Genomic DNA, 14,568 nt, shown 5'->3' on the forward strand with positions numbered 1-14,568 from the left:
AACCAACCTGAATGCTGTAATATGTGATAAACGTTATACTGATGTGTTGCATCTTTCATTCACTGGATTATCAAAAATTAAAAGTGTGATACTTTTTGAAATGTAGAAATATCACAAATTTCAATGTAAGATGTTTTCTCTTTCCATTTTAGGATCCTAATTATGAGGTGTTAAATATGACAAGGTTCAACTATTATCGTGTTCAAGGTAAATAGATTAGTACTTGCTTAATTCACCATGTAAGATGTTCATCCAAACTCTGTGTGAATCTTCCTAGAACAATACAAGCAGGATGGAATTACCTAGTGCACATCTCTAGAGAAAATCATAGCTATCTAAAAATCTGCACTTTAAAAAATTCAGCTCCATTACCCTGGAAAATAAAAATGGAACCAATTTTTCTCTCCCCGGGCCTTCTGCAGATGACAATTCGTTATGTCTTACATCCAACTAATTTCCTAATGCTCATAGAAAAACATAGCTTGCTTCCAGCTCCACAGAATCATTTTATTTCACCATGTTTTTGTATAAAATATAGAGTTGCCCCTAGATACAGTAACAGTACATCACATGTTTTTGTGGCCTTTAACACTATCGTGAAAAGCAGTTTATTCACAGCTCAGTAGCCACTACAGGCTCCAGGATCTTGGATTCTCCTACCTTGGCAGACAGACCCAATGGTTTGTTGGACAGGATCTCTGCTGCTGCTTCCCTGCAGCGGGTGGAAAGGTTGAGGATGGCAGCAGCTGCTGCTATGTGGGTGTCTTCACTACACTGACCATAGCTGTAAGAGCTGGCATGGCAGGGACTCTGTGTGTGGGCGCTAGGCAGTCGGTTGGAAGATTTTACTGGACTTGTAAATTGTTTTGCTGTTAAAGAGAGATGAGATTACATGCATACAACATATTTTATTCATGGCTGAATAACTGATAATACATTTCAGAAAATACAAATAGTTTCTGATGTAGGAAAAGCACTAAGAATCTTAAATAAAAATGTTCATCCATTCTATCTTACAATTAACACAAATTTGTTTAGTGGGAAATTATTTCATAATTTTCTGTGTATCATGTTTTTACCATTAAATCACTAAACACGTTTATTCTGCTATAATTACAAATTAGTAAACCATATGGTTTCCTCTATTTTAAAATGTATGTATAGCCATTTTTTGTTTTGGATAGGGTTGGTCAAGCTATTATTTCTTAAAAAAGAATAGAAAAAAGAGAGCGCACCAGCCTTGTGCATTATCCTTTGATATATTACCTTAGGCTCTGAGGAAGAAGGTAATCCTTTGAAACTCATCAGCCAGCAGTGGTTTGCACGTCCTCTCTTCAGGATCTGGAGACTGCAATCAGTAGACGGATTGTCACAAGCCAAAGATTGTTACAGTGTGGTTTTCTTTCCAACTTTGTGAGTAGTTTTTAATATTTTTACTTCTAATAAATATATCAAAGGATAATGCATAAGGCTGGTGCAACCTCTTTTTTTCTATTCTTTTTTTGACTGCTAGGATATCCCTATCCTGGAGGGCTGCAAGGCCCAAAGATACTATCCACTCTGAACTTTGGATTGCCTGGTTAACACATTCGTGCGCAAGAGTATTTGTTTTGCTGCTATTGAAAAAGCTATTATTTCTGTCTGTGCACCATCTAGGTAGATTTACCCTCTCTGTTTGTCCTTATAGAGACAGAGAGTAATGGGAAATCCAAAATTCTGAAGTTGTTACCAGAACAAGAGGTGAAGAGAAATATTCCAGAGGGGACACCTTTTCTGGGGATAACTGTTTAAGGCTGGCTTCACACCATTGCCAATTGGATGAGGGATCCTTGCATCCAATTCACAATAGCAGGAGATTTTGACCGCCTCTCTATGGAGCCGGTTCACATATCACCGCAGCAGGTTCTGTGAGTTTTGCACATAAATGCTGTGCATCTTTTGGTCCGTTTCAGGTCTGAATTCAGCCCAAAATTCGGGCTGAAATCAGACCTTAAACGGTGAACCAGCGCGCATCGGACCCCTGTTGTGAGCCCCATGCGGCCCATATGTGAACCGAGCCTAAGAGAATTTCAATTTGTACAGAATTTTGCTCACTTCCTGTTGCATCCCCAAAGCAGGAAGTGAAGGGAAACCTCTCCAATGGGACAAAGGCAGGCTAAAAAAAAACTGACAAGGGTTTAAACCCTTCCTTACTCTTAAAATAAACTTACAGGTAAAAAAATTCAGTTGCACTATGAGATATTTGCCATGGTATAAAATGGTATTGTTCTAGACAAAAGCAATAGTTCAGCCTGTGACCTCTATCTCAGACAGGGCTATCCTGTGGGTTTTGTCCAAAACTGGAACAATTACGTTTCATACCACACTAACTATTTCAGTGTGCAGACGTTTTTCTGTGGTCTGACTGGAGAGCCCGAACAAGCTTTGGTTCAGCATTTGCAATCGAGGTGGTAAAAGCACTGGTCAACATGGGCTTGTCAGTACTCCTTTTATGTTTAGTAAGGTAAATTGCAGGTTTACAGGCCAGTTAAAATGTTTATGCTGGTAATTTGGTGTAACACATGGGAACATTTGTCCAGGAATTGTGAAAAATTGTTTTACTGTTGCCTATCAATTTTAGTGGATAGAAAACAAATGGTCACCTCCAGAGACAAGCACTATTACTACTTCTTCTGCTACTTCAACTGCTACTAGAGATGAGTGAACTGGTTTATCCAAACCTTGAATCACATTTTGATGTGCCCCTTACCAGTTAATTTTCTGTATGTAACAGCTTTTCTTCCCTTTCTTCTCTTTGCCCCCACCCATCCTCCTGTCATTCAGGAAATGGCTTAATAGGCAATAGGGTCTTATATTGAGGATGCAGGGCACAACCTTATTAGTGTGCCATCACGGTGTACAGTATATGCTATAATCCAATAATAGCAGCTTTGTCATAATAATATGGTGCACTTACCAAATGCCACACTATCAATAAGAGGTGGTGCTACAAGAATACACGTGGGAAAATGAATCATTTTAGAGTTAAAGTGCATATAAATAACTATAACAATAAATATCCCTTACTTGCTCACTTTTGGTCTAGTATTTCACTGAAATGTTTTATTATTACTGTTTGGCACGTGCAAAAAAACAAAAACAAATAGTTAGCATTGTTCCCTGCTATCTCAGCAGATATTTAAGGTGACAATGTTGCTGAGTATGGTTGTCACCCTAGAAAATATGCTAATGACATGATTTGGACGTTAAAATAAAGCAAGAAAGTGAGAAAAAAGAAACGAATGCAGCTATCACATACAACATATACAATATTGTAAATTTTTGTTCTTGAGTTTAGTTTTTAGTTCTTTAAATTGATGCCAGGAATTTCCTGTGGAACTGACCTGGGAAACAAATCACAGGTTTGGATTTGCCAGATTGCCCCAAGAAACTAATATGAGAGGACTCCCTTATAACATGTTAATACATAGATCTTGTGGGATAGAAAATTTTGCCATTGTTTCTGATGGTATAGAGGTAAGTTGATTGAGGTTTTAAAATGGCTGTTATATAACCAGTTATCAATGACTGAATTTATTTCTGGAATCATATTAGATTCTTTTTATTACACTTGGCAAGCTTGGTACCACCATTCAGTCACTGACAAAGACCAGGTTTTTGACTTTCAATGAATAGTAATGTCAGGTATGGCCAGATTTAAATGATTTAGCAGCATGATTATAATCCTGACAAAATACAGTATATTTTTATGCACATAAATGTAAGCTGATTATAGTTCTTACCATCACCATTAGTTGTCTCTTGGCTATGAACAACTGTTGCAATAGTATGTTTCCCAAAAACTTGAGCATCAAAACTGGCATAATCAAATGGAACTTTCCCAAATCTATCATGTTCTTTAATTATTGTTGCTCGTGTTGTAGTAACTGGTGCAGTCCGATAACTGAATTGTGTTACTTCAAGATGCTTCACACATGTTGCTCTGAAAAACATTTAATTCCAGAAAAGTGATGAATACAACTCATGTAAAAATAATGTTATTCGGCTTCTTTTTTAAAACGTAGTTGATATATATATATATATATATATATATATATATATATATATATATATATATATATATATATATATATATATATATATATAATTTTACAATGACACACATGTGCATGGACACAGATAAAGCTATCACTGGTCAATAGATTTACAATATAGGAGAACTACATAAGTCCTCTGCATCACATCTTTTTTCCATTCTAACCATGACTTTACAGAATGGGCCTGTGAAAAACTCCAGACTTATAAAAGTATGGTAGTATGTAGTATATAAAATATCTAGCTTGAGGTAGATGGGAACCAGACATACATTTTGAATGACTTAGTATATGTATATCCAAACTTTTTAGTCTTAGTTTTTTGTAGTGTGGGGAAGGGTTAAAAACTCCATCAGATTATTTGTTTGCTGCCATTGTCTCGTTTTGGAGAATTCCTTTACTTTCTGTCTTGGAAATGCAACAGGAAGTGAGATGAAATTTCTACAATGTTAGAGTATATTCCCTCTTACACAGTTATAACTGTAACTATAAAGTTTTAGATTTTCCATCACTTTACGTCCTGGTGACTATGGTCAGTGGGACAAATAGAGTGGGTGAATATATTTAACTTAAAATTAAGAAAAACTATTTTTACATCACATTACATTTATATTATATTGCTCTATCCCAGTGGTCTCCAAACTGTGGTCCTTTGCATACTTTTATCTGGCCCTTGGGGCACTATTTTCATCCACTAATACCAACAAAGGGCATAATGCCCCCCCCCCCCCCCAAATCAATAAAGGCTAGAATTCCTCCCAATGACGTCAACAATGGGGCACAATGCATTGCTTCCTTTGTGTGAAATCCCTGGTGTTCCTGACAGTCCCTCTGCTTTCCTATTAAAAACTGACCATACTAAGCAGGAGAGCACATCGTGATCAGTTCTTATAGAAAAAAATGCTTTTTTTTTTTTTAATCTATACAACCATGTTTTGCATTTCATTTCTATTTTAAACTGAATGGGTTGTTTTGCAAGGTGATTGTTTACAAACACTTGAAATATGTAAATGTACATTTGGTTACTATTATAAAAGGTAGAACTAGATAACATATAGAGACTTATTTAATAAGCCAGTACAAGAGGCAAGGTAGACTACATACACACCTGTGAATGGATTCAAGGTTTGCACCAGGGGGATAATGTTTTTCTTGTGTTTTTGAAAGCTTTTCTGCTGCAGCAATTGGACAACCTGAAAGACTTTAAACAAAACAAAAAATGTTAATATTATATTAGTGTATAGTACTAATAAAGAAGAAACCTAGCCATGATGTAGGAGTGTTCAAAACAAGAAGCATAATATAATAAAATATGATAAAGCTAGCATGGCATTATTTGAAACTGAAAAAATCTTAACCACTAACTAACATAGCTAGTGAAATTTTTTTAATTGCTAAGTGGTACCCCACATAATATTTGGGAGAGTACAACTCCCTCCAGCTAAAGCTACCAAAACCTGGAAAGAGCCATGGAAGGAAAAAAAACTTGAAAAGCTTTGGCTGTCCCCATGAGATTTTTGTTGCTGCTTACAGTAAATAAGTATTCATACTCCTTGAAATTTTACACATTTTGTCATGTTACAGCCAAAAACATAAATGTATTTTATTGGGGTTTTATGTGATAGACCAACACAAAATGGCACATAATTGTGAGGTGGAAGGAAAATGATAAATGGTTTTATTTTCTTTTTTACAAATAAATATGTGAAAAGTGCGGTGTTTATTTGTATTCAGCCCCCTGAGTCAATACTTTCTAGAAGCACCTTTTGCTGCAATTACAGCTGCAAGTATTTTGGGTATGTCTCTACCAGCCTTGCACATCTAGAAAGTGAAATTTTTGCCCATTCTTCTATGCAAAATAGCTCAAGCTCTGTCAGATTGCACGGAGAGCATCTCTGAACAGCAATTTTCAAGTCTTGCCAAAGATTCTCCATTGGATTTAGGTCTAGACTTTGACTGGGCCATTCTAACACATGAATTTGCTTTGATCTAAACCATTCCATTGCAGCTCTGGCTGTATGTTTAGGGTCGTTGTCCTGCTGGAAGTTGAACCTCCTGCCCAGTCTCAAGTCTTTTGTAGACTCTAACAGGTTTTCTTCAAAGATTGCCTCATATTTGGGTCCATCCATCTTCCCATCAAATTTGACCAGATTCCCTGTCCCTGCTCAAGAAAAGCATCCCACAACATGATGCTGCCACCACCAGGTATTTACGGTGGGGATGGTGTGTACAGGTTGATGTGCAGTGTTAGTTTTCCACCACACATAGCATTTGGTATCAAGCCAGAAAGTTAAATTTTGTCTCATCTGACCACAGCACCTTCTTTTACATGTTCACTGTGTCCCCTACATGGCTTCTAGCAAACTGCAAATGGAGCTTCTTATGGCTTTCTTTCAACAATGACTTTCTTCTTGCCACTTCTCCTTAAAGGCCAGATTTGTGGAGTGCATGACTAATAGTTGTCCTGTGGACAGATTCTCCCACTTGAGCTGTGGATCTCTGCAGCTCCTCTAAAGTTACCATGGGCTTCTTGGCTGCTTCTCTGATTAGTGCTATCCTTGCCCGCCCTGTCAGTTTAGGTGGTAGGTTTGCAGTTGTGCCATATTCTTTCTGTTTACGGATGATGGATTGAACAGTGCTCCGTGAGATGTTCAAAGCTTGGGATATTTTTTATAACCTAACCCTGCTTTAAACTTTAACAACTTTAACCCTCACCTGTCTGGTGTGGGCTTCACAGAACAGCTTTATTTATACTGAGATTAAATTATACACAGGTGGACTCTATTCACTAATTAGGTGACTTCTGAAGGCAATTGGTTCCACTAGATTTTAGTTAGGGGTATCAGAGTAAAGGGGGCTGAATACAAATGCACGCCACACTTCTCACATATTTATTTGTAAAAAAAATTGAAAATCATTTATCATTTTCTCTCCACTTCACAATTATGTGCCACTTTGTGTTGGTCTATCACATAAAATCCCATCTCTGTGTACAGCTTTTACTGGGAAAGAAAATGAGGGGGAAATCGCCCAAGAAAGGATATATACCTTTTACCTGCTTTTAATGTAACACAACATACAGTGAGAGTTCTCTGTCTGGGTTTTATCACTGTCTATGCCACCACTGGGAAGATTTTCCTTTAATTATTGGTGACATTCCTCACTGAGGAAGCAAATGGGGAAAATGTGAGGTCACAGAAAGCAAGAAATACTATGCAATTTTAACATTTCCCCACTCAACCTAAAACAAAAGAAACTAAGCCCAGAAACCAGAGGTCTAGGGCACTGATTGGTATCTAGCTAGGGTTTTGCTGGCATCTTTTAAAGGCCCCAGCCTTTTCTAGGGACTGAACATTAAAGTTTTATTTTCAGAAAAAAAAAATAGGGAAATAATTAAGCTGTAATAATATAAATGCTAGTTGTGTGTTATCAGTGTAACATGCATACTAAGGTTAGTGTGCGCAAGTCCAAAACATTTATTTTAAATTTTAGAGTAGGAATGGGTTAAAGCACCTTTTAGGTTTTAACTGCTATCTGAGGCTTTTTTAAGGTTCCATGCATAGTGGCTTAAAAATTGTTGCTTCTACAGGAGTTTTGTGTTTTGGCCGTAGAACCAGCTCAGTGTTATCCTATGTGTCCATGCACATTAGGATGATTACAGACATATTTTGAGCTCATCATTTAGAGGCAGGAAAAAAAAGCATTCAGTTTCGTGTTTCTGATTGGAGCTTTTTGGCAGAAAAAATGCTAAACTCTCCTAAATTCCTCTAAACTGTGTACAAAAATGCTCTATATGAGCGTTTTTCTGCCAAGGGAACTAGAGTTTTTTTTTTTAAGCCCAGTGTGCATGGAGCCTCAGGGAGATTTCCTTTCACTTATTGCAATGGCGACAAACGTTTAACTACAAATCTACAATAGGGACACAAACAACAATAAAAAATCTGAAAGGAGTGTTAGTGTTTTTTTACTCATTGTTCTATCTGTGTTGCTGTTGGAGATTTTCCCTCATTTGCTGTCCAGTGAAACCATTGTCTCCAGGACAGTGAGGAGGAATCTAATGAAGCCTTGACTCAAAAAATCCAACAGGGGTTCTAATTCTCCCACTCTCTATCCAAAAAAAAACACTTAATGATGCATAGCATAGAATAGCAGCCTTCTATTTAATTTTATTTTTTTACTTCACTGAAACTGGTAAATGGAGAGAGGAACACTGACCAGTTTATAATGATCCTGAATAGAGCAGGTGAGAAAGGCTGCATTTGGACTTCACCAAGTGATCCTCCTATTTCTTATTTATCAATATGTATTAAACAAGAAATGTTTGGAGAGCCACATGCATCTGAGAAGATTATGGGAAGGGGCGATATGATTATTCAGTGGCTCTGCTCGATAAGTAATAGTATTTAGTAATCTGTAAGAACATCATGTGCAAATACGTGATGTCAATGAATCAGCCATGGCTGCTGTGTCAAAACAATGTTGTGTGGCATTCTACATCAGGCATCCTTATATATATCAGTATGTGTCTAAATAATGAGAATAACAAAATTTGACTCACAACAGCCATGCAGGCCAAGAGGATAAACATACATAATATTTTACATATTTATTATACCTCCCACACGAAAATTATTTTTGATGTGAAAATAAATTACATTTGAAGCAGTTTTTTTAGTTACTGTTGCTAATACTTATTTTCTTTCCCTAAGGCTAAAGCCAGTTAGAACATTGTAAGATATCAATACACTTCTTTAAATGCTTAATATGATAAAAATGAATAAACACCAAGTTCGGGGGATTTGATTTGAATGATCATTTTAATATATTTGACATCCACCCTATGAGGGTATACTGTGTTTCTAGTTACCAACAGGATATCCCTGTTGGGCTACAAAAAAAAAAAAATGAAATCAAGGAATGCTGCATCATTAGCTTCAAAAGCGATTCAGGTTCTATTAAATAGATTGCAGAAGTACCTGTAAATTCAACAATACTTAAAGAGGATTTCCACTTTTGAAGTTGCATTTGAACGAAGCCCCGCTTCGTTTACCCCTCCTCTCTGCGGCGCCGGCATAGTCATTGTGGCCACCCAGCTGTGGCTTCACAGCCAGGCGCGCACTGCGCATGGGGGGAGGGGGAAGAGGTGATCTCCCTTCCGGTGCCGCGGTGCGCCGGGAGGAAGTTGGAGCTGAAACCCTCAAAAAAGAGGGTATCCGCTCCCCCCCAAAAAAAATGACATGCCAAATGTGGCATGTCAGGGGGTCACCTTCCCTTATAGTGGAAGTTCCATTTTTGGGTGGAACTCCGCTTTAACGACCAGGGGATACGGCACTGCGTTACTTTTTGCGATACGGCACTGCGTTACTTTAATCGACAATTGTGCGGTAGTGCAACGCTGTACCCAAATAAAATTGATATGCTTTTTTTCCCACTAATAGAGCTTTCTTTTGTGGGTATTTGATCACCTCTGCAGTTTTTATTTTTTGCGCTATAAACAAAGAAAGACCAACAATTTTGAAAAAAAACCCCAAAATTTTAAACTGCTATGACACATATCCAAAAAATATATATATAAATAAACAAATGTATTTATCAATTTAGGCGAATATGTATTCTGCTACATATTTTTGATAAAAATATCCCAATAAGCGTATATTGATTGGTTTGCGCAAAGGTTATGGCATTTTTATTATTTCATTTTTTTTACTAGTAATGGCGGTGACCAGTGATTTTTAGCAGGACTGTGACATTGCGGCGGACATATCGGACACTTTTGACACTTTTTTTGGGACCAGTGACATTATTACAGCGATCAGAGCTAAAAAATAGCCACTGATCACTGTATAAATGACACTGGCAGGAAAGAGGTTAACACTAGGGGGCGATCAAGGGGTTAATTGTTCCCTAGGGAGATGATTCTAACTGTGGGGGGAGGGGACTGACTGGGAGTAGAGAGAGATCGCTGTTCCTGATCACTAGGAACAGATGATCTCTCTCTACTCCACTGTCAGAATGAAGGCCTCTGGAGCCCCTCCCTAGGGAAAGAGAGCCTTGACTGATGGGGGCATGGCTAGGTGCATGACAAGGGGAACGATTGGTTGGGACATGTGGGATGGGATAGGCTTGAGCTCAGGAAATCGTGTGCCCCAGGGAATTCTGGGTCTTTTGGAAGAGCCGATGGAAGAGCTGTCCACTCTCCCGCCCCCTTTTTTCATATGTTATGGTATGTCACAGCTTGCTGAGGTTTTCTAGACCTTGCCAGCAGTTAAAGTTGCTGTAATGGGCTATGCCCTTGATGGAAAATTGGAAGTAAGCTGTCTGTCCAGCTCTTATGGTAAGGACAGGCCCCACTTCCCTCTTTTGGTTAAGTGCTCACAGTACGACTGTGACTGGCACTAGTTAAATATGTTCACATATTATGTGTTGGAATTTAATAAAGCTTTGGCCTTGCCCTTTCCAACCTAATGGTTGTATGTGTCTTATTTAATGGGGGTAAAGGGCAAGGGGTGGTGGGGGATTTGATCCCTTGGTGTTACGTTAATTGGGGCCCAAGCCCATTGCGCCTCAGCAGTCATGGGAATTTGCTTTGTTTACACTGGCAGATCCCCATTTTGCCTCTCTGTGGAGCAATCGCGGGTGGCCGGCATACATCGCAGCCGCCGGCCACCCGCATTGGCTCTGGTGACACGGACGCATGCGCAAAACCTCCGTTGGCACGCGTGTGAGCCTCTGGCAGCGCACACTCCTGCTATAGCTATAGCACAAAGCACTGGTACAGCGATTCATGCAATAGAGCCGCCCTGCTGTAGTATATCTGCGGCGGCTGGTCGGCAAATGGTTAAATCTTTTACCTTTTTGTTAATACACTATGGGGTTGATTTACTAAAACTGGAGAGTGCAAAATTTGGTGCAGCTCTGCACAAAAACCAGTCAGCTTCCAGTTTTTTTTTTGTCAAAGCTTAATTGAAATTAGAAGCTGATTGGCTACCATGCACAGCTGCATCAGATTTTGCACTCCAGTTTTAGTAAATCAACTCCACTGTGTTCAAATCTACTGAAACTGAAGAGATATCTGCCTCCAGAAAAGGTTAATTATGGTAAACATAGCTAGAAGTTCCAGTAAATAGCATCTAACAAGTTAAATGTTAAAGAGTAGCTCCAGTCTCTTAAGTGAAAATTAAAAATCAGCAACTACAAAAACTGTAGCTGCTGACTTTTAATAAACAGCCACTCACCTGTCCCAGGATCCAGCGGTGTGCTTACCCCAGATGTCTTCTCCCTGTGTCCTCTCTCACTGGCATCTTTACTATGGGCACCCGGTTGTGACAGTTTGAAACTTCACAGCCTGGTGCCCAGTGCAGATGTGTAAGCAGCGCTGAGCGTGGCGAATGATACCGCTGTCTTCTAGGACCTGTCATGTCCCCCAGAAGACTTCAGGAGGGAGAGGAGAGAAGGAACTTCTGCTTCCGATCGCCTAGGCTGTCAGAGTGGAAGTGGGAGTGGGTATCTCTCCAAATCAGGTACCCACGCCTCCCCCCCTCCCCCCCAAAAGCTCCATTTCAAAACCAGGAGCAGGGGAGGAGGCCTTAAAGTGGAACTTCCCCTTTTGGCTTTAAGCCACAATTTATTTTTTAAGTTTTGCTATGTGACTGGGGGACATGTAACAATTTTTATGTAAGCATTATCCCAATTCCCTGTTAAAAAAAAGTCAACACATTTTCTTTCCACAATGTAGTTAGCAATGATATTTATTTTATTCATTATATACTTTGCATTTTCACTTGAGGGGGTTTTAAAAATATATTCATTATGTTTCAAGTATATTCATTATGTAGCATGTATTTATTATGTAGCAAGGAATGCATGTTCTTCACCAGAGGCATAACTAGAACCTTCAGGGTTGGTGCAAAAAACCATGAAGGGCCCCCTAACCCCTGGCCAGTGCCCTTCTCACTGAGCCCAGGACCCTTTTACTCCCATTGCAGGGGCCCTCTTTTACAGTCCCACAGAGGGATCCTTTCACATGTTCTGCAGCTGGCCCCCTACTTGCTGTCTTGTGCCCCCCCACAGTGGCAGAATACTGTCAGGGTCTGGTAAAAAGTGCAACATTTATGACCCTGGTAGTTCCACCACTGCCTCCGGTCCTAATTTGGCAGACAGTGTGTATTTGGGGCCACCCACCAGCACCTGCACACCTGTCAAATTAGGACCTGTGGCTATGTTCATACAGCCACTACATCCCCATAGAGTAACAGGTTGTTCCAGCTGCACAAATGAGGTCTTAAGTTTTTTATTATTATTATTTATATTTTTAATTATTTTTACATTATTTATACTTGTTGCAATTTTATTTTTTATATTTTTTCCCACAATGCTTCTGAGCGGAAGGGACTAAACAAACCCCTGAAGTCTCACTTTTGCCCTGAAGTCTCACTTTTGAGACATCGAAAGGGACTCAGGAAACATGTTACCCAGTTCCTTTCTACATCCTCAGCTGCACAGAATGAATGAACAAGAAGAGCTCTGCACAGCCTTTCTGTTCATTCATAAACTCAAGCATAGTAAACAGCTTTTACTATGCTTCAGTAACGGACACAATGAGTGATCAGTAAATTACATATTTACTGGCCACTTCCTCTCTCTCCATCATGAAAAGGGTAATCTGGCAGAGCTGCAGGGGGCGGGGGCAGCAGGCACAGACACACATTCAATACCGAGAGGATTATCGGGCAGTGGGGAGAAATTCGAGGAATTGATCCCCTGTATGCAGCAGTTGAAAACAGTGGGAGGGAAGGGAGGAGAAGCAGGCTTTCAATTGTTTCAGGCTGTGCTGTGCAGGGGATTAGATCCTATAATTGCCCCCCCACAAAACCTAATGTTACAACAACAACAGGGATGCTGCATGGGCCCCCCAGGAGAAGAGGTTGGGTCTCAATCGCGATTCCTGTGACCTCTGACGGTACACCTCTGCTCTTAACTATATAGCATATCAGTACTAGCACTGCAGATAAGACAGTTGGTCTTTAATAGCAAAATGTGTATTTTTCCAATACAAACACCAAATCTTTTTCACAATCACCTTGCTGCTTCTGGCTCAATGCAGTGATTTATGTTGCTAAACAGATTTTAAACAAGGCACATTCAACAACATAGTGTAGTGTATATAATACAATACAAATAATGAAATACATTTAAAACACTCAAAGTTGGAGATGTGAAAGTGCATGTAATTATGTGGAATACAGTAGAAATTGATAGTCCCACAGGTGTTCGTGCCCAAAGATCAAGCTTTACTCTCCTGGCTACATGCACTCTCAGCACATTATTCCAGTGCACATGATTTGCTTTATATTTGTCTAGTAACCAGTATGATTGCCACTGTAATACTTTTCCTGATGTTTAGAAAACAAGAATGGAAAATTAAGTTTCATAGATTTTACAGATACATTTCCTCCATTTGTTCTTTAATTAAAGCGGAGTAACACCCAAAAGTGGAACTTCTGCTTATTTGTCTCCCCCCCTTCCGGTGCCACATTTGACACCTTTCAGGGGGGAGGGGGGAACGGGGACCTGTTTTTTGACAGGCCCCCCTCCCCACTTCCGGAGACGGTGCCGCAGCGAAGCTCGGCCCCCCTCCTCCTTCCTCCACCGCTGGGCCAATTAGAAAGTGCAGCGTGCTTCGTGCATGCGCAGTAGGGAACCAGCTCTGAAGCCAAAAAGCTTCACTGCCGGGTGCCCTTACTGGCGACCTGAAGATCGGCTGCGGTGCCGACATTTGACAGGTAAGTGTCAGCTGCTGACTTTTAATTTTTTGTGGGGTGGGCAGACCACCGCTTTAAGGGTGCTTTACCTAAAATAACATGAAAGATCTATGGATCATGCATAGCTCAGAGATAATAGGGACTCAAAATAATTTTACCAAACAAAGAAGAATTATCGGATTAAAAACTGTGAGTGGATGAAGCTTTCTGAGTTGAAGAGTAGGACAGCACACATTCAATACAATTAGATTTACGTTTCAGGCAATACGTTCTTACTATTTTTTTTAGAATAAGTGAAGTGATAGATAAATGTAAGTCTAATTCTTAGCAGTCTCTCTTTCTCTTTATTTATATTTACATGACATCATTTTACAAATGCAGACAAGAAGTCGATATTGGAAATTAATGGAAGCCTATATAGATACAGTACCTATATAATATAAACATATACATGGTGATCTTATGGAGGGACTTCACCTAAATATTTATTTATAGCCTTTCAAACCTGTCTTATTTCTAACTTAAATATTCATGATGGTTGATCAGAGAAATTGGCCCTGGAGACAACGTAGGGATATACTGCAAATCATTACCCGTAATGTAGGCCAATGAAGCCATAAATGAAAACCTGTAGCCTTTTGCGGCATCTGCTTTTGAAATGCACAACCCTTTCAAAGTTTGAAATCACTATTTTCATTTAAATAAATCTGTGG

The 14,568-nt window shown here is 39.3% G+C and overlaps 1 protein-coding gene across 6 annotated transcripts in view; it reads right to left on the bottom strand.

The window, feature by feature from the left end:
- Nucleotides 1-14,568, bottom strand: part of ST18 (ST18 C2H2C-type zinc finger transcription factor) — a 599,563-nt gene that overhangs the window by 101,321 nt on the left and 483,674 nt on the right. For all 6 annotated transcript variants that reach the window (XR_012244522.1, XM_073631586.1, XM_073631585.1 and 3 more), the window contains 3 exons: nt 5,203-5,295; nt 3,783-3,982; nt 661-869 (listed from right to left, as the gene is read on the bottom strand). Coding sequence is in view for 5 of the 6 variants with exons in the window: in XM_073631586.1 (XP_073487687.1) it covers nt 661-869; nt 3,783-3,982; nt 5,203-5,295 (502 nt within the window). In the remaining variant the exon portion in view is untranslated. The remainder of the gene's footprint in view (nt 1-660; nt 870-3,782; nt 3,983-5,202; nt 5,296-14,568) is intronic.

Source organism: Aquarana catesbeiana, linkage group LG05 (assembly GCF_042186555.1).
Source record: "Aquarana catesbeiana isolate 2022-GZ linkage group LG05, ASM4218655v1, whole genome shotgun sequence".
NCBI classification, from domain to species: Eukaryota; Metazoa; Chordata; class Amphibia; order Anura; family Ranidae; genus Aquarana; species Aquarana catesbeiana.